This window comes from Polyodon spathula, chromosome 6 (genome assembly GCF_017654505.1).
Source record: "Polyodon spathula isolate WHYD16114869_AA chromosome 6, ASM1765450v1, whole genome shotgun sequence".
Taxonomy (NCBI): Eukaryota; Metazoa; Chordata; class Actinopteri; order Acipenseriformes; family Polyodontidae; genus Polyodon; species Polyodon spathula.
The window spans coordinates 25,761,385-25,789,289 of NC_054539.1; the positions used below are offsets into that span (position 1 = coordinate 25,761,385).

Genomic DNA, 27,905 nt, shown 5'->3' on the forward strand with positions numbered 1-27,905 from the left:
CATTGTCATTTTTAGGTCTACATTTTTTTTTTTTTTTAAAGAACATTATATTTTATTAAAGGGTAAATCCAAGCATCAAGATATTTATAAAGCTAGACTAATGGCAATCTACCAAGGGAACGTGGGCAACAGTTTTACACTGTAGGACCTAATCCAAATATTATCAACTTAGTTTTAGAAGTATTCAGGCCAGGTTTGATCTTAATCGAGGCCTGTTTATCTAAAAAAAAATAATAATAATAATTAAAATACCATTTTATCCACTGAAGTATATGTGCGAGAAAGATCACTTGTGTTATATTATGTTAAAGTATACACAGGGATTCTAATTGTGTTTTCCTCCAAGTTGTCTACTCGTCTTTAAAAATCCAATCCAATTAAGTCTTACTATTGCCTTTCAAATCAGAAGCCACTCCTCTTGACTTTATTAACGTAAATACAGTGGCGCAGAACGATTGCAATAAAATGTGTCCAGCATAAAATACTTTATTTTTCATTATAGCTTTAATAAAGATTAATCGCTTATTAATATGTTGCGATCCCGTTTGTACGTTCTGCTTGTAAATAATAATAAAAAAAGGTGTGGCCGATTTAAAAGCCAATTTAGCTGTTTCACAGAAATAAAGAAAAAAAAAATAATTCATTTAAATGTTACTATTAACACATTTCTCAGTGATTGAAATACACCGATGGCTTAACAGGTATCAATTGGATTTTAAAAGGAGAGTGGAAATGTTGGAGGAAAACACCGACAATCAGAAGCCCTAAGTAGAAACCAATGGTAATCAAAAACAAGGATCGTACCTAATGTATACCTTAAGGCATGTGCGATATTAACTTCTAAAACAATTAACATGTAACCGACTTTTGTAAAAGAATATGAATCTTCCACGGACTGTTGTTTAATAATTTCACCAGAAAAAAAAAAAAAAAAAAAAAAAAAAAAAAACTATACCTAAGAAATTTAAGTATCCTGTTTGGGACGATGAATGTGTCAGTTATAATAAACAACAAGCAATAAATAACACTTCACAATTATTATTATTATTATTATTATTATTATTATTATTATTATTATTATTTAGTTAGTTACTTGTAGGTCAGTGTTATATATTTTAGCGATTCCAACATTGAATGATCGTCACTAAAAATCATACCACCACGGTGTGGTGCTGCTGATTTAGGTTAGAAATTGTGACCAAGGTCACAACCACGTGTTACCTTGTAACAAAAACAAAACCATGAGTTTTGAGCATTTCTGGTTATCCAATCTACACGCAAGCAGGGCTTCTGGTACAAACCATCAGGCACTTGGGCGGGACATCCTGTTTAAAAAGCCGACAGATTATAGTGTCTTGTGGTTTTATAGGCACTAAGGAACCAAATAAGGTGTAGTTTTAATCGGATGTTTGTAATGCTTCGAGAAAGGTAAGCCATTAATTGTATGAATTTGTACAATTTAGCCCGACTAAATAACGGCTTTCAGTTAATTGTTTAAACTGAGTTCCTATAATGATGCGGCAAACTGGTATACAGCAGTATCCTACAATCTGGTTCGAAGCGGTTTCAGCTGCCGAGATGTAGCGTGGTGGGTCTTCAAGATATTTTGTGTTTTTTTTTCAAAGTTATATTTATGTGTAAGTGTTCGTTATATTGTATTAAGTTTTTAAAAGGGGGAAATCGATTTTCTTTGTCGATAACAAATTGCATATTTTTGATTTTAAGAATGTGTAGGAAAATTACCTACATTTTATTTGAATAACATTTTAAAATTCCAGTAACCACCAGTGGTGCTCTGTACTGTGTGTTTTAAACAGAAAAAAAGCGATACATTATATTTAGATTCAGTTATTATATGCCTATTTATTACAGTTCTTTGGTCACAAAACCCTCGTTCTTGTGTTTTTTGTTGTTTTTTTCTTTTAGATTTTAGACAGCTTGACCAGTCTGCCAGTGACCCTGTCTCTCCTGGCTTCTTGTTTTAGTCAGCTTTAAACGGTAAGGTTCTCTAATTAATTTACACTTGAGCCAGCCGGTGTTGTGAAATATCCTGCATCTGGGATTTCGCGTTTCGCTTTCTTTCAATTCATGTTTTTATATATGTCTGTACACCTATCATAGAAAAAGTAATGTTTTGAGTAAGTACGTTTTACACACCTGCCCTCAACCGCAACGTAATACCAGTTAATTATGGCTAGCCTGTCTATGTAAAGAACACCTTGGAAAATATTTATTCCTTGGGGCAATGCGTTCTTCATAATAGAAATGACAGCTACAATGAACCAGTGGATGATGTCATTTTAAAAGTTAATAAAACTGTAAATCGCATTGGCCAAACCTTTACTATGCGAGTCTTTTACGAAACATGTCGCTTTAACCTTTATTCGGTGTTGAGAAATGTTTTCTGAAACTTCGTGCTTACACGTTCTTAAATGAGTGATTCATCAAAGTTTTATTTTGAAAAACTGTCATTCAGACAGCCTTTGTCGAGTTAAGGGTGCTTTACATGTGAACCGCCTTAAAAGCAACCAAATGTGAATGAAAGTTGACCGAGTTAGTGACGTTTTTTTCGTAGCAGGGTATGAAAGAGCAGGCTACACGAAGCCACACCATGACAACAGTGCAAGAAGTGACATTAAAGCTTGCAAATCGTCTTATAACACAATATTTTTTTATTTTTACACAATAAAAAAAAAAAAAAATCATACTTTGTGTGGTGTAGTTTGTAAGTCGTTGCTCAATGATTTTAGTGCCCTCATGGGACTGGATTGTCTCAGGTCCGTGAGCATTTTGATTGATTAAAAGATATGCACATTATTATTGTTTAATATTCATAGTGATGGAGTAATTGTGGTCTAGTTTTAAAGACGTTTCACACTGTTTTAGTGACCAGTCCGGGCAGTGTTCAGATTGAAAAATGAACTAATGAATCGAGGCCTTCTGTTAGATTACGTGTTTTTGTTTGTTTGTTTGATTTATTTATTTATTTATTTTAGAGAAAGTACAACCTGAGAAACTAATCTTATGCAATTTCATATCAATTACAGCGTGTAAACATTCAGACGACCTTGGTTATGTACTGCAACAATATTTTGAGACTGTGTTCTATCTACAAACATGCACTAATGATCCCCAAATGCGATGTCCTTTTTGTGGAGTTTTCGAATCTCAACTGTTTTTCCTAAGAGATAGCTCCTACATTATGGTACTTGACATTATTACAGGGGAAATCGTTTTTAGAAGCCAGCCTCAATGGGGTTTCATATTGGATACAAGTGTGTAAAACGCATTGACATTTTTTTCTAAAGCCCCTTTTCTCACTGGTATGCTCTACCCGGTGTTATGCCTAAAAGTGTCACAGCCAAATAGTCACCTGGCAGAATTTTGCATCTGTAGGTGCCAAATAGTGCCACTGCCAAAAAGTGTCACCAGACTGGAGACACTGTTTGGCAGTGACACTGTTTGGCACCTGTAGATCCCAAATAGTGTCACTTTGCCAGACAGTGTCACATCGTTATTTAAACGGAGAGACTATTTGGCAGTGACACTAAAAATCAACCCTTCACATATTACATGCCCACAATATACTGTGAAACACGTAGTGCATTATAATGTAACATACTAACGTACATGCACATCATATTAGAAAATATATGTAAGTGTGTTTATGGGTGATCTATTGGCTCTCGTTACAGTACTAGTTGTCTGTTTAAAGTTAAATCAAGTAAATAGTGTATTCCATAAAACTGCTTTTTATGCGTGGGGGGAAGAAACCTCCAGTTTGGTTGCATCTTTAGTAAGAAAGTTTACAAACTATATTAGCCTATACAAGTTGGAAGACGTCTGTAGCACAACGTATAACTCATTAAATATGGCAGGTTACGCTAAGTTCTGTTTTACTTATTTAAAACATGAGCATGTAGTCTTTGTCGAAACACATAGCTGAATTAAGTAAAATATCCCTAAAGGTAAGTTGACGGCAGATTTCCAAACATCTCTACTCTGTTACGTAAAGATCTTTTAATAAGTTTACGCTTGATGGTGAAGTTTTCCCTGAGTACCGCCTAAAACATTGTCTAATGCAACAGGTTATTTCATTTTTAAAGACTTGACACTATTTGGCAATGAAAATGACAACTTTACAGTAGGCATGCGCAGATGAATTCGCATGCGCACAAACTACAGAAATGACTTCATCCGATGACACTGTTTGGCATTACACCGGGTCCAATAATTTCTGACTGAACCCGGTGTCATGCAGGTCAGATTTTGATAAGGCAGGGTTGACCTGGTTGACAGAATTAAGTGCACAATGGCCATAACATTTGGCATCCCCAGTCTTTCAAGGGTTAACATCAAATTACACGAATTCAAGTGTGTGCTGTGCTGATTTGCCAGTTCTTTGGCTCCCTCCCTTTGGCTTTTTTTTTTTTTTTTTTTTTTTTTCTCACTATAGGGCAGGGCGGTTCCCATCCTGTGGACCCCTAGGGGTCCGCGGGAAAACAAAATAAAAATTGCCTCCTCGCACTGGTAAATCAGTTTCAAAAGGCAAATCATCTTCGGCAGAACGTAACTCCTGCCACTGTATTATGCTAGTTGCAGCGTGTGACGTTTAGCCTGGTGGCTAAATCATGTCGTGCTGAAACTCGCCGCACGTTAGAAGCAACCCCACATGGTTCGTCCCGCTGTGGGAGGTATGAATAATGGATCACTGGATAAAGTGTCTTTGAACAGGAAAGCGAGTGAGAATGAAGCAAATGGCAGTGGACTACAGAGGCAGCTCGTCAGCTTTGGCAATGAGGCATGGCCTCACCAATAATTCCCAAAGGCTAAAAAAACATTTTGCATATTTTTATTTATTTACTAGAGAAACATATTTAATCACAGTTAAGCATGTATATATTGCATAAATTTAAGGCCACAGAAGCTCTTGTGACATTATAAAAGTCACAACAAGCTTTCACCAGTAGCAAAAGCACAGCACCAGAAAGCTTGAACAATTTAGTGCTGCTGCATGAGGCACAAACCTTGAGCACCTCAGAAAGCTGCTTGTTACCAAAGCAACTAACCATGCTGGGATCCCTTTATGAAGGCGTTGCTATGGTAACCACAGCTCGGTGAGGTGGAACCTACTGGATTTTGAGTGGTTAGAGTTTGTGCAAATTATTATTTTTTCAATAATGCCTTTAGTTGTATCTGATAATATATGCGACCTGAGGAAAATGTGTTTTACAGTAAGATCCCAAAAAGAAAGACGTTCAATTGTTAGGGATGGCAGAATAACACTAGCACTGGAGAGTTTGAAGAAATACGGTAAACGAACGAGGCAAGGAGTCCATAAAATGGTAGGCAGTGCTGTGAACAAACTATTCTTGACCATGTCTCCTCCTTCAATTAAAGGCAAAATTTCATCTCAATGGATGTACAACAGTCAGTTTCTTGCCACGACATGACAAGTTGGCTTGTTGGTTTTGAATGAATGATTTTGTGATAGTCTTTGTCTTTCATAGCGAGTGTTTCACGATGGTGTTACTTAATGACTTGTAGAATTAAGTAGTACGTGGTTGCAAGTTTCTGATTTGTGAGTTCATTATAAAATATATCCGCAATTCTGTAAGTTGTGTGTTTACCGTGTTACTGTTGCTTTTTTAATTGGTGGGGGTATATTTTACACGGTGACTGTAGTCTGTTATTTGAATGCATTAAAATGCTCTCAGCAGAGGCATTTATGAAATCAGCTGAACAAAGTACATTTTACTTTTAGTGCGTTAGCCGTTGAATGGGCGGTGGTAATAACTATTTAGTGATTTGTGCCTCGCATGTCAAAAAAAGCCACGAGCCGCCACTGGTGGAGTATCAAGTGAAACCCAGTTTTTGTATAAAAAGCATTACACCATTTTAATTTGTAATACAAAGGGTAATTGCTTAAGTCTCCAGTTTCATGAGTCTTAATCTCCTTTCTCAAATGCACAAACCCGCTGCATTGAAAGAATCCCATTCCAAACATAAGAGGCTTGTGGCTAGGGAGCTGATGTCACTTCTCTGTGACTTTTTTCCTAGCGCATTGCTGCCACAAGTGAACACCTTGTTGGCTGAAATAAAAACCGCTTCAGTAAGCAGATATTTAATTTGCTTTGTGTTATTGTGCAATGCGTGCGTATATGATAACAGTATAATACGATGTTTGCTTCAGGACTTGCAGATTGAGAATCAAAGTGGCCCCCTCCCAAAATATTAGGGGGACATTTTCTACAGTGAGGGGGTCAATATGTCAGCTTCTCTGCGTGCTCATTGGAAAAGACAGTAACAATCAATCTGTTCATGTTTTTGTTCAATCTATCTGTTCAACTCAAACTTTTATTTACCACTACAGTAATGTCTGATTTTAAAAAAAAAAAAGAAACATAGCGGGATACTACAATACTATGTTTATTGACAATAAATACATAAAAACAGCAGGGATGTAATATAGTACGTACACTCTAGCACTATATGGTATGTGCACGTTTGGTATATAAATTCATGAGGACCTTTTTGTTTAGTTAATGTGTTTTGAAAAACTATCAAAGGTAAGAAAGGTAACATTTATTTTGGGTTTGTGACTACTGATTTTATATACACAATATATAGTTTTGGGGGAAACAGCCACACAAATTTAAGTGTAAAACTCTTGGACCAACAGCACTATGGAGTACAGCCTGCTGTTTTGAGAATAGTGTTGAATCTTGTTTTCAGTACTTTATTCAGTTTATAGTTTTTCCTTTTTTTAACGTTTAAAGTGAAAGCAATGAACTGATATGTACGTGCATACAAATAAAAAACAGTGCTTCACTTGTTTGAATCCGTTTTACATTTAATGTACTTGTATGTAACACCAGTACAACTGTCAGATGTGTTTTCCAGAGTGATGTTAGTGTAACACTACAGTTTGGGGCTATCTGAAATACTCCTTTTTAAATTAACCTTTAGAGTGCAATATATGTACGTGTATTGCTGTTTTTTGTAAACATCTGAACACTCATTAATACTTCTGAAATTATTTTTTGGGGGGGACTCGAGTACTGGATTAACTGTTCCCTTCAGCAACACCCCTGGAATAAAAATACTGATATCGCTAAAGATTCAGAATTCCGTCAGCGAACAAGTACCTAAATCTACAAGCTAAACATGCAGCTTGTTGTGGCTTGAATTGTGTAACTCATAAAAAGCCAATTTTAACAACAGGTCTGAATAAACTGTATACGCCTAGAACAAAGTGAAAAAACATCTACTAACTTGCTCTTAAAGTATAGTTCAAGTACAGTTTTTTTTTCTTTTGTAGATGAGGAAACAAACACAGCTAATCTCTGTAAAATAACTGTTGTACTTGGCACTGGCTGACCAAAAATCAGCATTACAGACCAAAAATCACCAAGGTGGTCTTAACACCATCCCAAAACCTGATATATGAAAGTTTCGAAAATAGTCCTGTAAAAAGCTTTAAGCTGTATGTTTCACCCAGAACAGTCAAGGCTTTTTCAAAAAGTGATTCTGGAGTTGAAGACGGGCACATCTCAAACTTAGTCTCCTGCATTACGTGACAAACACGGATGAAATGCAAAAAAAGGGAAATAAATGCATTTCCTCACACAAGTCTTCAGGAACAAGTCCCTCCTGCTGTGACAGTGATGCTAGTAATACCTTTCGTACACCAAATCGCAGCAACTGTTTCAACTCTTCTGTTACTAATGACGCTTCAGAACACTTAAACATTTTACTTGTCATCCGTGTCAATTTCAGGTGGAACTTCATCGTTGGCAAGGTGACACAGCTGAGATTTTTTTCCTCTCATCTCGTCTGGTGCTGTCGGTGTCAGTTTCTCAGCACACAGTACAGTAGTCGCTCAGTAACGAGGTGCAAACAGGTGTCCACAGCAGTCGCCCTTATCCAGATACCGTAAAACTCCCATTAATCGCCCACGAATGCAGCCAAAAGTGCTCTTGTCAATTTGTTTTACAAGGCAAATTCATTCTCTGCTTGAGCATTCAAGCATTTATTTTCTGCAATGTTTAAAAAAAACACTGTTTTGCTTTGAAGTGCTGTGTAAGGATCATACAAAAGAATAGACTAAAAGAGCAAGGGAAGTGAATGAAAGTACTGTACAAAGCTTGCTTATTGTATGCTGTCTTATAGTATCTGTTTGCGCAGTTGGGCATTGTTACCTTCATAATGACAATATTTTATCTGTAAACATGTAACCTACACTTTAAAAAAGTAAAGAAAATAAATTTACTGGTAGAGGATTTAATTTGATTTTTTTTTTTTTAGAAATGTATTAGAAAATGTCTTGGCTACAAATGTATACTTTGAAAAGAATGTAGCCTGTACTGTAGCTGTTTGAAGTATTAGAAAAAGCAGGCTGCCTTTGTTCAGATGTCACTCCCCATAACAGCAACTGTCACTTAAGAGCAACATAGCAAAGGGCACTGTTATGTTTCTACTAATGAGTGTCTACTGTATTGGTATTAACAATTTTTTATTATGTATTTTACCTACATCACATGTAGTCCCTAAAATAATCATTTTTAATGGAAGATTTTGAAAAATTTAAACTGCTGGATTTGCCAGTATATGTGTATCTTTTCACTGGTTTTGGGGGTTTTCCATGCTCTAGACACCAGGCCACTTTGAATTATGCAGCCGGATACCCGGCAGACAAGTTCAAAATTTAGGTTAACTTGATGTAGGGCAAACCTGGTTAATCTAAGGGATTAATATTTTTCCAATCGCATCTTGGCGAAAGAGCTTATGCAAGATTTAAATTTTTATAATGTGTTGGACATTTTTTAGTTATGGCTAATCGTAATTCTAGTATTTGATCAATATTAAAGGTAAATTCAGTAGTCTCCACTTATAGGAGCACCTCCTAAGAGGACATTTTGCCTAAGGGGGCATCTTTTGTGGTGAAAGAGTTTTCACATTGTAAATGCTCCGTCTAAGGAACAGGAACTTTGCTTAAAAGGACACCACCTTGGCACTGACTAGCAATTTGTTCACAACGGATACAGTGCTGTTTTGTAAAAAAGCGACTTGACATCGAGAGTGTCTTGAAGGACACTGATTTGGTTTATTAAATCTTTCCAGAATTCTCTGCTTATCATTGGATTGTTTTGTATTCTAATTTCCACAAGTGCACCTCGCCACTACAAAATAGCATGTAAACCAACAGCAAAATGTGCCGCCGTTTCTCTTGCTACACAGAGTTGGAAATTGTTAAATAAATAAATGAAAGCTGAATCGGACACAAGTCGCCGAGCAGTTTGGTGTTTCCGGTTCTGTTAAATAATGGGCATGTCTTGTATATTGCTGCTGCAATGTGTAACGTGTGTAGGGGTGCTGTGTTAATTTAGTCCAACGGTTAATTTATTAACGTTACATTAACCCTAAGTAATGGCCATTATTTTTGCCTCTGCCATTGTGCCTGAAACTCACCTGCCAGCTAATTTCATACTAGTACATAGCGATTTTAAGCTTTTTGATAGTGTTTTTGTTTTATTAATATTAGTTTTGTCTGTTACTTGTAGTTTATTAACATGCTTGCCTATATTTTGCTTTTACATATTCCGTTCGTTTCATATGCTGATGCATGTGCGTCATTACAAGTAATACATGTGTGTTTTTATTTATTTATTATTGATTTCATATTGTCTGGTGATGAACTCAGTATTTAGAGAACACTTTGCTTACTTCTTGGAGGGGTGTTCTTAGCTGGAAACTACTGTATTTAAAAAAAACAAACAAAAAATACTTTAGGCCAGTTTTAATCTACATACTCTTTTACTGTGACCGATACATTGTTCTCAATTTTCCATTACATATTATTATGCTGTTTTTTATATTTGTTTATTGCACAGGTAAGATTCATTTGTTGTAGAGGCTATATATAGAATTGCTGTAAAATATTAACAGGGATAATTTTATATTCTTAATTTGTTTACAGGTGCACTCATTCCATATTTGCTTGACATCTGCGACCATGGCTTGTACCCGGGTCACTTTTCAAGTGAAGGGAACAACATCTCCAGGTAAAGTGGACTACGTACTCTAAAGACAAAAGCTTCAAAGACTGTAATAGAAAATAACTTGCAGTGCAACCTGCATTGTTCAAGTGAAATGTGTAGTGTGAATTTACTTTATTTTAAAGAAATGGTGAATGTTGTAGATTAGAGAACTACAGTATGTACTTTGTTCCATTTCCTGTATATAGTTCCCTAAAATGGAAGTCTACTATTGAGGACATTTATGCTGCTTGCACTTTCATAACTTTTCATCATGAATTAGCCTAATTGATATTCATAGTTACTACTTTTTTTTTTGGTATGGTGACTCTTTTGGGAGGAATGTTTGGTAGCCAAGAAAACTATTTAAATATCAGGTTTACCATTTTTGTTTGAAAATTTTCAAAATGTCAGTATGATTAGTTTACTGTACATGCACAATGTCTCAGCAAACTTTAAACACAACAATGCAGTAACACTGGCTTTACCTGTTATTGACATGAGCCTGTTTAAAACTTTACCATATAAGAACTTGTTCGTACTGTACCTGCATGTAGGATTCAGGCACTTTTCTGCTGGTTTTCTCCATGTTAAGTAGACGTCTTTTCTTTTTAAAATGTCAAACAGTTTGCCTTTCAATTTTGTCATTTTGTTTTGGTTAGTAAACTTTCAGGTTTTTTTTTTTAACATAATATCTTTCAAGAGGTAGCTCGTTGTCTGGATGTTTAGACGTTTTATTTGCTGTTGAAATGCATGATTCTGAGAGGTGGTGGCAGGACATGAGAGTATAGAAACGTCTTGCTTTTGTTTTTTATACCGGTTTTACATTTACAAAAGAGAACTTGCACGACCCGGTGTTGGATTGCAAAGTCAGATTTGTATTGATTTTAGACAGACTTAATAATGCCGTATTCCAGAACAATCTGAAATCTGTCTGTAGAAGGTGTCGTGCCATTCCTTTTAATAGGGATTTGGTAGGGAGCCAAAGACCATGCTGAATTAGACAGAATGCCGGTATGTAGAAGGACTGGATTAGACAGTCTAGGCTAGGCCTACATTATACAAGTATTGTCCTAAATAGGGTTAACTTTTTATATTGGTTATATTAATATTTTTTCCCCCAGGTGAATTTATAGCAGTTTGTGGCAGCTGTGAGGCTCTCGGAAGCTGGTTTCCAAATAAAGCTGTGTTCCTAGAGCAAGATAAAAATGATTGGTAAGCAAAATATAACATGTTTGTTCTGTTATCAGAAATAGTTTTAGAATATGCCTTTGAATAGTGACCTATTTAAATCCACCCTGAGTAGAAGCTTTAATGTTTGATAAATATATAATATGACAAATGAAATTTCAATCTGTTTGTCATGTTATTTTTACTTTTGAAATGTTATTTGTATTTTGAAATGGAACCAAATTAAAGTAACTGCACCTGTTTCTAAACTGTCAGGTGTGCCCTATTGTTAATCACCAAATATTAATGCCAATTCCATGAATTTATATTCCTAAATTATTGAATTGGGGTCTATTGTCAACTGTAAAATTAAGCACTGCAAAATAGTGCATGTTACAGTGATAAAAACTATGTATTATTGAAAGGTTAGATTTTTATTTTTCAACTTCAACAGCACACTGTGGAAAAAAGCAGTCGCTGTTCCAAGAGGGGCACCTACAAACTATCGTTATTTTAAAGGCTTTTTTCTGACGTCTAAGGTGAGAGGCCCCATTAATGCCATGATTGTGTTCTTATTCCTGTTTTAAGATGCCAACATTACACTGACACTGCCTGACAATGTTGCATGTTCATTGCAAATAGAAAAAAAACGTAAATGTAAACTTTCTGACATGAAGCACAATGATCTTTAAGTAAACCTATTATAATGCTAGTAGACTAGAAGACTATTGCTTTGTGATTTTTTATTTTTTTTTTAAACCTGTACAATTCAGATTCATCTAAAAGATGTTACTTTTGTATGTAACTCTTGAAGATTCTAGGTTGTTCCTGAATAAAATCTCAAACTAGGTTACTACTTTTACCCATTCCCACAATCCCTGTTTACTGGGATATGTGCATTACATGTAACGGAGAATGTCAATACATTTCTTGTGTTAACCACTGCATTTGCAGTTACAATGCTGTTTCATTTAAAATATATATTTGTATCCATTTAATAGTTTCAGCAACAAGTCTATATCTGGTGTAGAAGCATACAAGAAATGTACACAAGAGCCAATCTAATGCAATATACCTGTGGCAAATGAATTATTTGATTCTGTGCCTTTTTGGAGTTGTATGTTGGCCACTAATCTGCATCTGAAAATGTATAGATTTTTTTTTTTTTTTTTTTTTATAAATGTTATGTAAATAGCTCTTTTGCCAATACACAGATTTATTTTCCTGTCCAGTGGGGGATTCAAATTAGTGTAAAAGGGTCCTATATTGATACTTGTGTTCAATATAGAAATTATGTACTTTTGATATTGAAGCGTTGCAGTGTTCTGTGTTTTTACTGCAGTCTGTAGTAATTAAGCTTCATATGCAATCAACTTTTTTTTTTTTTCAGGAGGCCTTGATAAATTTTACAGCTCTTAGTTGCAATCATAGGAAACCAGATCCCCTACCCATCTGAAACCTGCTCCCCCCCCCGCCCCGCTCTCCTCCTGTGTCGCATTATAATCCAAACATAGATACCCCTGCCCCTGCGGTTGTTACAGATTAGAATTATCCACTTCAAGCTCAGGAATAACTCTGGAAGGAGAACTAGGCCTAAATAGAGAACTCCTATAAAAATGGAAAAACATGATGAGAAGCCATTTCTTTTTAATGGAACAATAACTAATTGACCTTTTATTGAAATTGAAATAATGTATTTGTTCACTTGGATGATGGTGTAGCTAGATGGCATGGCGCATGTACTGGTCAGTTTCACCTACTTTTCCACTGTCATTTAAATGGTCAATTTACAGATTGAAATGTTGACTAAAGCAAGAATTAAATTAATTAAATACAAAATTCTGATTTGCTTGATTTTAAATGCAATTTTCAGGTCTCAACCTTTCTCTGCTCACCACAACTGAGGTATTTGTGAATACAGCAGTTGAAATTATTTTGTTTGGATACTATTATGCTAAAAATGACAAAAGTATGCTAAAATGGTTTTCTTAATATTTAATGTTGGAATTGCAGAATGCAGGTGATCCATGTCCAGTCATAGTCAATAAGTGGGAGACCCATCAACATCCACGAGCATTGAATCCTTCAGGTATAAAGATGACAGGTTTTGGTAAAGGTGTATAATAAGCAAATCCTGATTTATCCATATATTTAAAAATGGTTCCCCATTGAGCATACCTTTTGTAAAGTAAGCTGTAGAAGAAAAACTTCCAGATGTTGTGAGTGGTTTGAATAAACCAGCCAAGAATGTTCCAATCAGTTTAATATCACCCTTAAATTTTAAATAAAACCTTGACCAATAGGACTTTTTTTCTGTAAGTGTAGTGTGTGTCAAGATATCGGTCTTAAGGGGCACTGATGGTTCCAGGGAATCTTAACTCGCATTGTCAACGTTTTTTTTTTTTTTTTTTTTTTTTTTTTTTTTTTTTTTTTTTTTACCCCCTCCCCCCCCCTTGGGTTTTAGATATGGTGGCTTCAGTTATGAAATCTGTAACTAATATTTAATCTTATAAACTGCTCTTTTGAGTTTGTGCTGGGTTGAAAGTTATTTCTTTAATTATAAAAAGTGAAACAACCTTATCTGCATGTTATGCCTAATAAGAAATGTAAACCTACTCCTTGTCTGAAACTTAGTTTGCAAAATTTCTGTGAAACTTCATTGTAAACTAGTTTAACTTTGTCACCCATGAAATGTCCTGGGAATTTTTACAGTGACATACTGGACACTTATGTCCTTTTAGATTTTTGCTGTTTGTTTTTTTAAATTAACCCCACTAATACCTGTATTCATACATTCTAGAACCAGAGCTGCTTGTTGATGATGGCAACTTTGGTTTTTATAGTAAGTATAATATTGTCTTGCTTGCAACTCATTGTTTTGTAGAACCTTCAGGGTTCAGAATGTTGTGTAGGCTGATTTTAATTTTTGATTGATGCAGAACTGCAGCTAAATATGAATAAGTACATTTTGTTTCCTTATTAAAGTAATAATTAGGGCTTCTGATTTTTGGTTTTAACTGATAAAATGTTATATAGCCAATAAACACCAGAAAATGGTGGAAATAGTTAATTTCATGTTGACCACCCCTTTCCTATTAAATAAAACCTACTACTACAAAAAAAAGAACTGTTTTCCAGTGCAGCTGGACAATGTCCCTCCTTCCTGACTTGTATCTATCATTGATTATGTTCGGAATACTTTGAACCCACCCCGACTGAGTGACGGCACATTACTATTGGAGGCTGCTTATGAGATTTAAAACGAGATTACAATTGGCAATGGAGGCTTGTTCCTAGGTTTAAAAGCTGTATTAGTTAAGATATGGAGGATTTAAAACAGAATGGCGAATTGCGATTATGGGGGGGGTTCCTACACACAAAACCTCCAGAAGAATAAAGGAAATAAGTACTGTTGAGTTACTACTATACACATTTTGACAGGGGGAGGGGGGGGGAGCCCAAGCATTTTGGAAAGTAAACATTAATTTCATTCAGTATGTAAAATGTGAAAGCCCCAAAAAATGATTACATTGCATAGCTAAAAATAACCACCAAAAAGTGAAATTAAAAACAGACGCTGTACATATAATGTATCTTTTAATTTTTTTTTTTTTTTTTTTTTTTTTTTTTTTTTTTTTTTGTGTGTGTGTGTGTGTGTGTGTGTATAGATGACCAAGAATGTGTAGATTCAGGATGGTTAACATTTCAGACTGAAATTCGCCTGCGACTTCATTACTCTGAAAAGCCACCAGTATCAATTTCAAAAAAGAAGTTTAAGAAATCCAGATTTAGGTAAGTTGAACCATTCCATATCTTTCCCACCCATGGCTGTTTTACGGCTCTGATTTAGTAATAATCACACTTGCCAATATCACAAAACTACTTTAGGGTGAAGCTGACATTGGAGGGCTGTGAAGATGATGATGATGATGATGATGAAGAGAAACTGTCTCCTTCCTCCTGGCACAAAATGGCAACCACTCTGGGAATCTCTTTAATCAGCAATGATGATTATAAGTCCCGTCATTCCCAGCCGGATTTTGGTTATGCTTTAGACCCCAACCTTTGGACCGAGTACAGCATTCATACCATGGATCCAGATAACTTGGAATTGACATTTGAGTTTTTTGAGGTACATATTTATTATATCTATCATTTTTTTTTTTTTTTTTTTTTTTTTGTGTTCTCAGATATTTTCAGAAAGCAGTTTGTAACAAATACACTGGAATTGCTGATATTCGAGACCAGACACTAATATATTTTACATTTTTGTTAATCATGGCAATTTGTGCTTCAAGAGCAAGTGGTTTATTTTGATGCTAATTTTTATTTATTTATTTATTTATTTTTGTGAAATTTCTTAAATGCAAATTTTATTGGTTGATCAAAACCTTTTGCTTTTTGATTCTTAGGAAGATTTGAGCGAGGCAGTAGTTAAGGGAGACGCAGTGCCAGGCCATGTTGGAACTGCTTGCCTGTTATCTTCTACTTTTGTGGACACTGGTAAAAACACTGGATTCGTCATACTTCCCATCATGGGTAGGAACTCCAGACAGACTATTGGAAAAGTGAGAGGTATAATTCTTGCTATTGGCATTTTTCCTAACCCACTACGTCATGTGAATACAACCATTTTTACAGAAATCACAAACCACTGGTATGAATGACTCCAAAATAAATTCTTACAGCAAAATGGAGTTTGCAAATATGGTAAAACATAAATTATATTTAAAGAAAACATGACTATTCTTAAGCTTAAATAGTTCATTATATTGCAGTGTGACACTGAAGTTAACCTGAAACTTCCTTTCTTACCTAAATAATTCACACCTTTTAATTTCCTTTACTGTTAGATACTTTTGTATGTAAAAGTCTTCCAGATGAGAGTTGTAGCCACTGAGAAAGCTGTTTGTGGTGTGGCCTATTTCCAGTGGAAGACTGTTTTGACAAATTGAACAAGTTGGCTAAATTAATAACAAATGGAATCTAATTGGATCAAGAAGGCCTGGGTTTCAGTCTAGGTCAGGTTATGAATGAAATGAGTGAGATGATCTTTCCTTAGCCTCCTAGAGGAGATCCATCACATTATAAAACCAAAACCCATTTGGGCAGCTTGAGGGTATATTCATGCGATGGGTGTCCTTAATTGTAAAATCTGCTTTTGTTTTGTTTTCTTCTAGTTGACTACATTGTAATAAGACCAATTGAAGGTCAGATATGTGATATGAGTACTTCATTTACCAAATACTGGAAAAAACGAACTGCTTTGGATGTGGGTCATAGGGGAGCAGGAAGCTCCTCGCATATGGACAGGTAGATTTAGCTGTTTCTTTAAATGTGTGGTTATTTAACCAACAACTTTCTATGAAAGACGTACTCTAATTAAATTGTTGTGAGCATTGTTGGACGCAAACCTTGGTAAGACTTAGATTTCTCAATGGAAATGTTTGAATAGCATTTGTTCATGGATGGCTGTTGGGTAAATTGCAGCCATTTATACTGTATTCTGTGCACCCGTTGTTTTGCAAGTGAGCCTTTTCATTTTGACAAGTCTCAAGCTGTAACGCTATGGATGAGCCTTCTCATTTTGTTAGTCTACATGAGTTCAGTGCCTCATTCTGTTAAGCAGACACTTTACATAGGATTTGGCATCTTGGTTTATTAGAAGTGTGGGTCTAGTGTATGATATCTGTAGACCGTGATACTTTGTAGACCATGACTAAGAAAAGTTCAAAGTGTAATATAAAAGGAGATAATCCTGTGCATAATATAAATTTGTTTTTCTTTAGGTATGCTAAAGTCAGGGAGAATACAATTGCTTCCTTTAAAAGTGCTGCAAGTCATGTAAGTATCTACTGTAGATTTGTGTGGGGAATATATATATATATATATATATATATATATATATATATATATATATATATATATATATATATATATATATATATATATATATATATATATATATATATATATAAATATATATAATATATTATTGAGATTTAAAATTCAAAACGATGTTTGACACTATGTGATACAGTAACCATGCAACCCTGTTTAAAAAAAAAAAAACTTGTATTGGCTTGTAATCAGCTACATTTACTTCGATATTTTTATAAACCATTTAAACTGGCAACTTCATATTTCAGTGTTATCAGTAAGACCTACCCGCACCCTTCACTTTTCTCTGTAACCAAACGTGGCCGGCATGTTGAATATACACAACCCAACATGATTAAAAATATTTCATATTTCTGCTGTGCCTGGACTAGTAACTTTTTATGTGGGAGAAAAATACAAATCTCCCCTTTCTCTCATGTTATTTTTGGTTGTACCTTTTGGGTAATTTGTGTTTCCATGTAGTGTTCTTTTAGGGAGATGCTCTCCTTTCAAAAGCAAATAACCTAATTCAGCAAACGGGAGGGTATATTTAAGTTTCTGTACGAGTTCCGATTTGGCCTTGCCTGACTTGCTGATATCGTGCAACTTTTTTTAATTGGGTTTCCACTTTTTTTTTTTTTAAGGTTGTGTTGCAGCCTGCCTCATTTGGATACAAATGTTACATAATACAAAAAGCATGGGAAACAACAAAAACCCAGGCATAGCATTACACAAATACAAAAAGGGGGGGAGGGGAGACATTCCATAAGAAAGCACTGTGTTCTATCCTTGTATTTGCTTTTTGACTGCATAAACCTATTATACACGTACATAATATACCTACAGAACTGTAGCTTCAGCAATTCTGACCCTTTTATAGTCTACAAATGGCGCTAAAATACCAGCACTTTAAGTTCGTAATATAAAAATGATCCAGTCAAAATGTTTAGTACAGTACATTTTCTATGTATTGGGTTTAAGCCTGGTGCAGTCGGTAGTCTGCAGCAATAATGCAGGAGACCACTGACACCAATTCCCAGCTATGCTTATTTAATACATGGTGGGGCATAAATGTGACTTGTCCTTGGTAGGTACTCATGATAGATGCTACTTGAGGCTAATGTAGAATAAATTGCATCGTATTGCTAAGGGACAGAAAAGTCTATATTTAAAGCAATCCGCTATCTGATGAACAAACACAGAAGAGTGTAAAGGATGAAAAAATATATTTCTGTGCTTTGCAAAGGGCTTTATTTATTGCAAAAGGCTGCTTTTTAAAAAAAAAAAAAAAAAAAAAAAAAAAAATGTAGTAGCTTCAGTAGTTTTCTATAACCTTGCTTATAAAATAACTAAACTATAAAGCACCATCATTTGAGTCAAAAGGTATGGCATTTTGCAACAGTAGAAGTTACGTCAAATGGGATCTTCATTGCTGAAGTCTCAAACATAAGCTTCAAACATGTTTCCAAGGACAATATACGCATCTTTTTAGCGTGAGAAGGAAATTGGCCCACCCTTTTTTACCCATACAATATACACTTTCTATGCGTTTTTCTTTTATTTTGAAGTAGTTTTCAGTATTTCTATATATCCTTGCTTCTAAAACAACTAAACCTGTAAAGCACAATTATTTTAGACAGTTGCGCAAGGTTACGTCATCAGTAGGATCTTCACAGTTGAAGTTTCGAACATAAGGTAAAACTTTCGGACATGTTTTTTTAGTGCAAGGCGATTTACCCACACTTTAACCTGTACCATGGTTTTGCTGTGCGCTTCCTAAAGCGAGGCATGTGCATGCTATGTCACATTCACAGTCTCTCAACAGAGGAGAGAGCCTTTGTGTTTTTATTGTTTTGTTAAACTTTCCTTTCTTCCAGGGTGCTGCTTTTGTGGAGTTTGATGTGCACCTTTCCAAAGACAGCGTTCCAATTGTGTACCATGACCTTACTTGTTGTATATCCATGAAAAAGGTAGCATATGTTTACATATAAAAAAAACTGAGCCAGATTAAAACTGAAGTGAAATTGATGGATTTTGCCACAAGTGATTTGGTTTGTAAAGTTGTGAATTAACAAGTTAAACCAATCAATTTACTTGTCTTTGAGGTTGCTATTACATTTCAGGGCTTGGCCAAGCATAATTCACTACTCAAGGGACAAGTTTCTTTAGTCCCAGCCAGTTTCATCCAATCCAGTTGCTGGAACTTTAGCTTTTACATTGAATGATGGTGCTTGCTGAAATAGCAAGAGGTAGATAATAATAATTTACAAAATTATTGAAATGATCTCATATAATCTAACGTGTAATCTGCATGTTCTCCATTCATGTTTGCATAGATAATACTGCTACCCATGTCATATAATACAGTTCATGTCCTTGTTTTTAGAAAAGTGACAATGATTCTTTGGAATTATTTGAAATCCCTGTGAAGGAGCTTACGTTTGACCAGCTTCAGTTATTAAAGGTAAGTCCTGTACAATAATATAGTGGAGACGCCAGTACATCCATACATTGCGTTGGAAGACCAGATCTTTAGTATTGCTCACTAGGGGTGAATCGGTATATCGGATTTGCAGTTTACCGTGGTTTAAGTACCTTACGGTATTGACACGGGTTGTTTATGCTGCAACACAGATATGGTAATTCTGGTATCCAGTGGTCAAGTCCTAATTTGAACAACTCATTTTTATTCAACATCCTGTACAAAACATCCATCTGCTAATACTTGGCTTTCTCGCCTAACTTCATCAGTAAAAACTCTTTACACAGGTAGATTACCACAGCTAAAACATAAACATAATAGAACTCACCTGACAAAGAGCTGAAGAAACATTATGCAATACGTCGTAGTGTTAAAGTAAGTTTTATTTATATAATAGTTTTGCTATATGTATTTGGGTTCTATGCCAAAAATAAATAACTTGGCTCTTTTAAATAACCTGTATTAGTTTGTTTTGTAAGCAATGTGACCAATCCTTTCCTAATTCTGTTTCTCCATTTTTTTAATTTACATTGCAGAACCATTGTTTTGCGCAAAAGTATCAATCTTGATAGGAAAGGATTGATCTTAATAATAGTTAGAAGTGGCAGTATAACATTATGGTGTTTGTTTTTTGTTTTTTTAAGTTTTAAAGTTCAGATTGTCTATAAAGAAAAATAGCCAAAGTTTTTAAAGCTTTGTGTGTTTTAAAGCATTCATATTTTCATGTTCTAATTTGCATGATGCATATTGTGATATTAAGGTTATCACGGTATTTGAGACAGTAATCATACTGTGAAAATGTTAAACAGACACACCCCTACTGCTGACCCAAACCTGACTGCATATGTATTTGTGTAATTCAAAATGAATGTCTTTTTTATATATATATATATATATATAGTGTGTGTATGAATACATTTATTTAATTTTTTCTTTTAGTGGTTTATGCTCTTTGCTGAGGATGTGTGTGAATTCACTTTTGTACACGTGATGGGGAACGTCAATTTTGTGGTGTTTTTATTTATTTTTTTTATTTGCCGTTTAGTTGAGGTCCATGTACTTTTTTTGATTTGAAAAAAAAAAATCATGCTTTTAGTGTTTTCTCACACCTTATTTGTCTTGTTTCGAGTGTTTCCTTTCTGTTACTAAATATCTGTTAAATATAAATTCTAGTTTTAAAACAAGGTTTTAAATGCCTGCTGCACAACTACTTGCCATTTTTATTTTGCAGTTGGCTCATGCGGCTGCAGTCAAGGTGAATGACCCTACAGGTACATGTCAATACAGTGTTCCAGGTCAAATGGTATAGGCGTCATTGTTTGCCCTGTACAGTTTTTACTAGCATTAATTTTTAAAATTAATATTTATTTTTTTATTTGATTGCCTGCTAGTTTTAAAGTGCAAGCTAGGGGTGTACAGATCTGAGCCATTCCCTTTTAAGGTGCTTTTAAGTTGTTGGATATTTATTAAATGGAATAAAATGTCAGTTACTCAAAACAAATCATTACCCTAGGTTTCCAATGTTTGCACAATTATTCAGTACCAATCAATAAGAGTCAAAGTGTGATTTTAATGCACAACCTAATCAAATTAACAAACGCTGATATTTTACCTGAGATTTTATTTGTCTTCCCTTTTTATACAAAGTTGTTTGCTTGTTTCCGTAGAAATACGTTCTCTGCAGCAAATTATGCTTTTTGTAGTCCAGGGCAAGAAGTAGAAATACACATAACAGCATGCACAGTGGTTCTTCTTAGATTAGGTCTAAGGAAAGGTATTGTGTGATTAAATTAGTTGCATTTGCTAGTTTTGCAATGTACGGAAATAAAAATGATGGTACTCCATGTGAAAGGAAAATGTGCTTCTACCCAGCTCTTTAATCGCTTAATGCACATTTTTCCATTGATTGCTGCTCGGTTGTAAAGACATGGGCAAGGCATTTTTTCCTGTAGTGAAATTAATGCAATAATTACTCTGCTTGTTTAATTTTAATACCTGCCGACAAGGAACTTCTTAAAGGCAATTCTGACAATCTTGGTTCAATCAAACCCAAGGCTCAGCTTTATTTTAATAGTATTTAAATTGCCCATTTCATTTCATTGTATTGGCTTGCAATAGCACTAAAGTCATTCCAAATTTTTTTTTATTCTCTTTTTCATTTGAGTAATTGGTATTTAGTGACATTTTGCCCCCAAATTAAGCGATAAGACATGTGCACAGTTTCCATGCAAATTTAAGTAAACAGATTTGTATTTTGTTTATAGCTCCTCTGGTCATGTCCCAATCAAGTCATTTAGGGTTTGGTTGTAACAAATAGCTATTCAGGTAGTCTTTGCGTGTAACCCTTCTGTTCTCGAACCATTTCAGTTTTGGGGGAACCAGCTGATCACTTTGATAAGACAGCATGGGAAGGATGGAGGCTAATTAGGAACTTTATTATTTTGCACCACAAGTTCATAACTTATGTATGAAAAAATAATTTGCTTTTATATTTTTACTATGAAATGGGGATGGGGACAGGACTGAAACTATTGAATACTGAATTTTGTCTCCTTGTTTTCTTTGTTTTCCAGATTCTGTTTTAGATGAGGAAGATTATATTGCAGAGCACCAGCCTTTTCCTTCACTTTTGCAAGTAAGCAGTAAAATTGTTATTTTAACAAACAAGCTTGATGATCGATTTTACATAGGAGGGTGTACAAACTTATACTCTCCCCGATGTGTCATTAATATTATTTGTTTTAATGTTCTTGGTTCTTAGAAATATTTTCTGTTTTTAATGATAGTTTTTTGAGAGAAAACAAGGGCATTTTACATCATCAATGTGAGAATAAAGGTAAGAGTGAGACTAATTTTGATTTAGTCAAGCTAGCAATTTACTTGGCTAGCTCCTCGCAATGCAGTTGTCAGCAGGGAAGCTTGCATGAGTTTGGGGGACTAGAAGCATCTAGTAATGGTCTTTAGTAAAGTACATTTTATTATGAACCATGCTGTGGGAGATCAAAAGCCCTGTTTGTAGAAGCAGTGTGTGACAATGTAAGGCTGACAGGGATGGGGTTAATTCTGTCCCTGCCAACAATCAGTGTGGCCATTCCCCAATTAAAATTGAGTGCGAGTTGGAAAATGGCCATCTGTATAAGCAGGGAGAAAGCCTTTGCTTGGTTAGTAAACTTTAGTCATGGCAAGTGCTCAGCCTGGTGTGTGGGTGGTGGTGGTGGTTTTTTTTTTTTTTTTTTTTTAAAAAACCCTTATTTTGGCCCTCATACCAGTTTATTTGTTCTGGTTTTTGTATGTGTACTAAAAGTGAACATGTGCTTTCACTGCAGCTTTTTCTGTGTCTTATTCCTGCAGGGCTTTTGCCCTACCATACATACCAAACTCAAACATTATAAGAGTAAGTTTGAATAATTTGGGTAATAAATGTTTATTTAATGTTCAGTTTGTATGTACCAATTCGAATAGGATCAATCTTAATTAGGATTTCACTGACCTGTTTAAAAATTAAATAAACCTAAGTAGTTAGTATTTCAGAACCCTATAAAGCCAAAAAATAGTGTTATTTGCTTCCTTGCTAAAACAGAGTGCTGTCATTTTTAAAGGCAAGCATCCAGCATCCCCTTGTAGTTGACTTGTCCATACATTAAGACCTCATGCTATGCATGCACTGAATTGGTATGAAGTGTAAGGCGAAGCTTTGCCAAGTTATATAGATGTGGAAATCTATTAGAAACCGCCCCAAAACTTGGTTATCCAGAGGCATCTGGTATTCTTTAATAAAGGCAATGTATGCAGCACGTTCATTGTCATGTTTTGGCCCATCCAATAATTTATTTTATTAGTAACGAGTCAAAACAAAGAAAATATAGCTATTCGGGTCTAAAATTGGTGGCTGTGCTAAAAAAGGTGCTAAAAAGGTGGCTGTGCTAGATCATTGTAGTACTGACTTGCAGACAGGAATGCTTTTTGTCTGAGCCGACTTTCCTGTTTGTTTGGTTTCTGAAAGCTATTTATTTTCCATTTTGTTCAGCAGCCTCTGTAGTAGCCTTTTGTTTAATGTGTGATTCTGTAACTAAATAGCTGTCGATCGTATTTTCTCCAAAGATATGCAAAACAATGACCTCCATCTGCATGTACAGTTTCTTTGGGAAATATCTTGAAAAGATCATCGGATGAAATATACTTTTGCTTTTTTTGCCGTCCATTTTTTACCTCCAATGCTGAAAACTAGATTTTAGCAACCTAAGTGAAAACAGTGCAGCACCAGCTTTGTCCCACCCCCTACAGATCTCAAAGCATTGAAGAAGCACTGATATTCTAATTAAAACTTTGTTGTCATTTGAATAGTAAACAACAACGTTAACTGCTTTGGAGAATTTTTTTTTTTGTAAATGTTATTTGTGGCTGTTTTTTGCTTAAGTTCAATGCACATAGGACAGTGAAGGAATAAAAAAGTGTTATCTACAGAAGGAAGATATGTAGTTTGCGTCACTTGCGTTGTGCAGCAGTTAATTGAAACAAGGTTTTGTTTTTTTTTTTTTTTTTTTTTTTTTCCTCTCCGCACTTGTCAGGTATGCATTGGCCCCTAAAAGAGGTGAATTTCGTGGTGAACCTTCAATTTTACGATTTCTGCGAAATCGCCATTTTAGGTAGACCCCTAGTTATGAATAATCTGCAGATTATGTGGGGTTTTTTTTAAGTATTTAACTGTAAACCACATGCTAAGTTTGTCAACATTTCAAGTTTAGTAACTTTTTTTTAAATCTACGTTTCATTTTAGGTTAAAGGGGACTGATAATTGCACTGGTTCAGAAATAAGGTACAACAAAATAATACATATTTTTTTTTATTTTTTTTTTTTTAGATCTTGCAAGCTGTACCAGAACATGTGGGTTTTAACATTGAAATTAAATGGCTCTGTCAACTAAAAGTAAGTGTTGGTTTAATAATAGGGCAAAGGGTAGTAGGCTATTAAGTGGAGTTTATATCTTATTGTTTTTAGTGTATAAAATATTGTTTCCTTGAAGTGGTTGGTCTTTGCTGGGGATTCTGAAGGGAGTGCAGCACTGGCTTTGGCACTCCCTTGTGTTAGGGAAGCAAAACTGGCAGGGACTGTTTCTCTTCATGCTACAGTGAACCCTGCTGGTCAGGTGCCCAGTGAGCTAAAAAGCAGACACCTGCAGGGCTGGCCTTTGGGCCACCAGAGGTTGGTATCTCACTGACATCCGCTCTTGAGTTCCTAGGTGAAAGAGGAAGCTGGTTCAGTCGTGGGATCGGAGGACACCTGCTGAACCTTCAGTTCTCCTGAGTTGTGTGAGGAATTGCTGCAGGGGGTGGGGGGGAAGTATTGGACATTCCAGCTTGGGGGTAAAATTGGGCACAAAAATGTAATAAAATATTGTTTGCTTAAAAGGAATGGGGTGTGTTTGTGTGTATTATATAGTGATATCAGTTGGGTTATCTAACTGCCTTCTGTTTTTTTAAGGATGGTACCTGGGAAGGAAACCTGTCCACCTACTTTGACATGAACCTGTTTCTTGACATCATTCTCAAGTGTGTGCTTCAAAATGCAGGAAAAAGAAGAATTCTGTTTTCCTCATTCAATGCAGATATTTGCACAATGTAAGTAGGATATTTCATTTTGATATGCTCTTCTAACATTTTTGGTTAATTGGGCATATTGACATAGACAATGCCATGCTTTGCATTTTATTTATTTTTTGCTTATTTGAGGTTTGCCACTCTTTGAAGATGGATAGGGTAGATAAGTCGGTCAATGGCATGCTCCTTAAACACACTTCAGTCTTCAGCAACTTCCAGTTGAATTATTATTCGGGTTTTAGAGGATCTAACATGACTCGTCATGTAATGAGGGGGGTGTTGAAATAATTCTGTAAAGTAGTCTCATTATTTATTGATATTTGTTTTGTAAAAATCATATTTATTCTTTTGCAGGGTTCGTCAAAAGCAGAATAAATACCCTATCCTGTTTCTGACTCAAGGCTTTTCTGGAGTCTACCCAGAGCTAATAGATCTCAGGTCTCGAACCACCTCAATTGCAATGAGTTTTGCACAGAGTGAAGACATTTTGGTAAGATAATATGTATTTTCTGTGTGTGTGTGTATTTGGCATCAATAACTCTTGTCCGCAGTTCTGAAGGTGTGGGTTCAAGTACCTGTTTCACCAACACTGATGCTGTAAATGCTCTTGGTTGTAGTCGTAGATGTGGTATCGAACATCCACTTGCCTGTTAAACTGGTACAGTTTACTCTTAAATCTGTCCCTAATCCTACATCTTGCTTTCTTTCAGGGAATAAATGTGCACACAGAGGATTTGCTGAGAAACCTTGACTACATAAAGGAGGTAAAATCAAAAGGTTTAGTCCTCTTCTGCTGGGGCGATGATAACAATGACCATGAAAACAGGAGTAAGCTCAAAGAATATGGAGTCGACGGACTGGTTTATGATAGGTGAGCTTTTTATTTTTTTCCTTACAAATATTTTGACATGGAAATCAGTTGTATGACTTGTTTTTTAAATATCTGATGATAATAAGCAAAGTGATATAATTAAGGATTTTGTTCCTATTGACTCTGCAATGTGGTGATAACCCGAGTGACATTAACAGGGGTGCTGTTATGCACATTTTACTGTACTGAATTATTTTCTATTTTTGTTAAACCATTTTTTACTGAATTTCATTTCACAACCTTTTTTATTTCATGCCAGACCAGTTGCCAGAATACAAAAGCTCCCACATTCTTCCTTGTGTGCTTTTTTTTTTTTTCCCAGAACCACTGTGCTTGTTTTGGTGCCACATTTCTTTATTCAAACTCTTCAGATAAGCAGTAATATTTACAAGGTTTCAGAATATTCCACTGTATTATTTGCCTGACTGCCATGTTTACATTTTGTACAGGACCTGCAAAACTTTTTTTCCTGGGCATTGATGTGGAGATTGACTGTTCATTAAACTAAGGATACACCAGTATTCACTTATCTTGGCAGAACATTTGTTTGTGGTAGATTGTCTTTCTGGAAATGGAAAGGAAGTGTTTAGTCAAGGGTCAGGCTGATTTTTAAAGAGACCTCATAAATATAGAAATTGTTAAACCAAGTTATTAGTCAACTTCACAATCATGTCAGTAAATGAAAGTAAACCGCAGTTTTAGGATTAGTCTTATTGAACTGATGATTAAGTCTGGCTGGGACGGTTGCATGTATAAACAGTAAAGCATTAGCATGGCCACATGTTTTTGTAAAACTAACCCCATACTTTTCTTCCTGAACATGGATTATAGTCTGAACTGCATATACATACATGTTGTCTCGCTGCATTTAATGACAAAGTATTTTTGAATATATTAAGTGTATTTCATGCATTTCATTTCTTGCATTGCCAGGATCTGCGATGTTCAGCCTGAGCAGCCTAACATCTTCGAAATGGAACAGCTAGAAGGTGTTAAGAATAGCATACCAGAAGAAGCCCTGAAAAGCTGTGCCACTTCCAGTATTTGCCTGACTTGTTGTTCTGTGTGCTCCTGCAAGCAGGAGACTGGTAGCACGGAGTCTGATTCAGGAATCAGTAATGCTTCGTTTTAAAACGCGTGAAATATTAACAACCCCCCGTTATTTTGTGTGTGTTTTTTATATAGAAATTTCATTCAAATTAACTGTTGGTGACATACAGGTATAAATTCTATCATAGCAAATAGTATCTTGTAAGCCAATATCAGGTCCTGTATAAATGTCAACAACAAAACAGACTGCTGATTTTGTGTTTGAACTTACAAATTGACAAGAACTACTTTTTTGTTTTAAAAGCTGTACAACTCACAAGGTCCCTTTTAAAAGTGAACATTAATTATCTGTTTACACAAATTACACAGTGTGTCAATTCCTTAATGTTTTCAGTCACTTTAAAACTATTTTAAAAGGGAATATTCTAATTGGAAACCTGTATCAATTCAATCAAGTACATTTTATGATGATTCATTTATTTATTTAAAATAACATTGGTGTTTTGACTTGAGAATTTTAGTTTTTCCAGGTGTTTATACCAAATTGAGTGGTAGAAACTGAAAGGAAGTGTCATGTTTAACTTGCCTTGCCTTCTACCAACTTGTATTTGTGTACTGTATATACCAGAACTTCTGGTTATGAATGCTGTTAAATGAATGCTGACCATTGCTTTTTAAACACATTTATTGTCTCTTAGTAGCTTTATTAACATTGTTATAGGTCTCCCTATTTATTATTTATTGTGCTCAGAACCTATTGGATTCTTCACGTTTTTTTTTTTTTGTGTGTGTGTTTAAACATTCATTTTGGACATGC

General features: G+C 35.2%; 1 protein-coding gene across 2 annotated transcripts; it reads left to right on the forward strand.

The window, feature by feature from the left end:
• The first annotated feature begins 1,293 nt into the window (after window positions 1-1,293).
• LOC121317062 (glycerophosphocholine phosphodiesterase GPCPD1-like) lies at window positions 1,294-27,834 on the forward strand. Of its 2 annotated transcripts, XM_041252645.1 has the most exons (21): window positions 1,294-1,428; window positions 1,927-1,998; window positions 9,980-10,064; window positions 11,162-11,252; window positions 11,662-11,746; window positions 13,221-13,296; window positions 14,008-14,049; window positions 14,876-14,999; window positions 15,096-15,339; window positions 15,620-15,782; window positions 16,388-16,520; window positions 16,997-17,051; window positions 18,965-19,057; window positions 19,474-19,551; window positions 20,801-20,840; window positions 22,143-22,204; window positions 24,431-24,496; window positions 25,052-25,188; window positions 25,522-25,657; window positions 25,878-26,038; window positions 26,972-27,834. In XM_041252645.1, the coding sequence occupies exons 3-21, from the start codon at window positions 10,016-10,018 to the stop codon at window positions 27,168-27,170; spliced, it is 2,034 nt and encodes a 677-aa protein (XP_041108579.1). In that variant the 5' UTR covers window positions 1,294-1,428; window positions 1,927-1,998; window positions 9,980-10,015; the 3' UTR covers window positions 27,171-27,834. The 2 variants fall into 2 exon arrangements, with proteins under 2 accessions (XP_041108579.1, XP_041108581.1); XM_041252647.1 differs by lacking the exons at window positions 1,294-1,428; window positions 1,927-1,998; window positions 9,980-10,064; window positions 11,662-11,746; window positions 13,221-13,296 and having other exon boundaries at window positions 11,231-11,252.
• The last annotated feature ends 71 nt before the right edge of the window (window positions 27,835-27,905 follow it).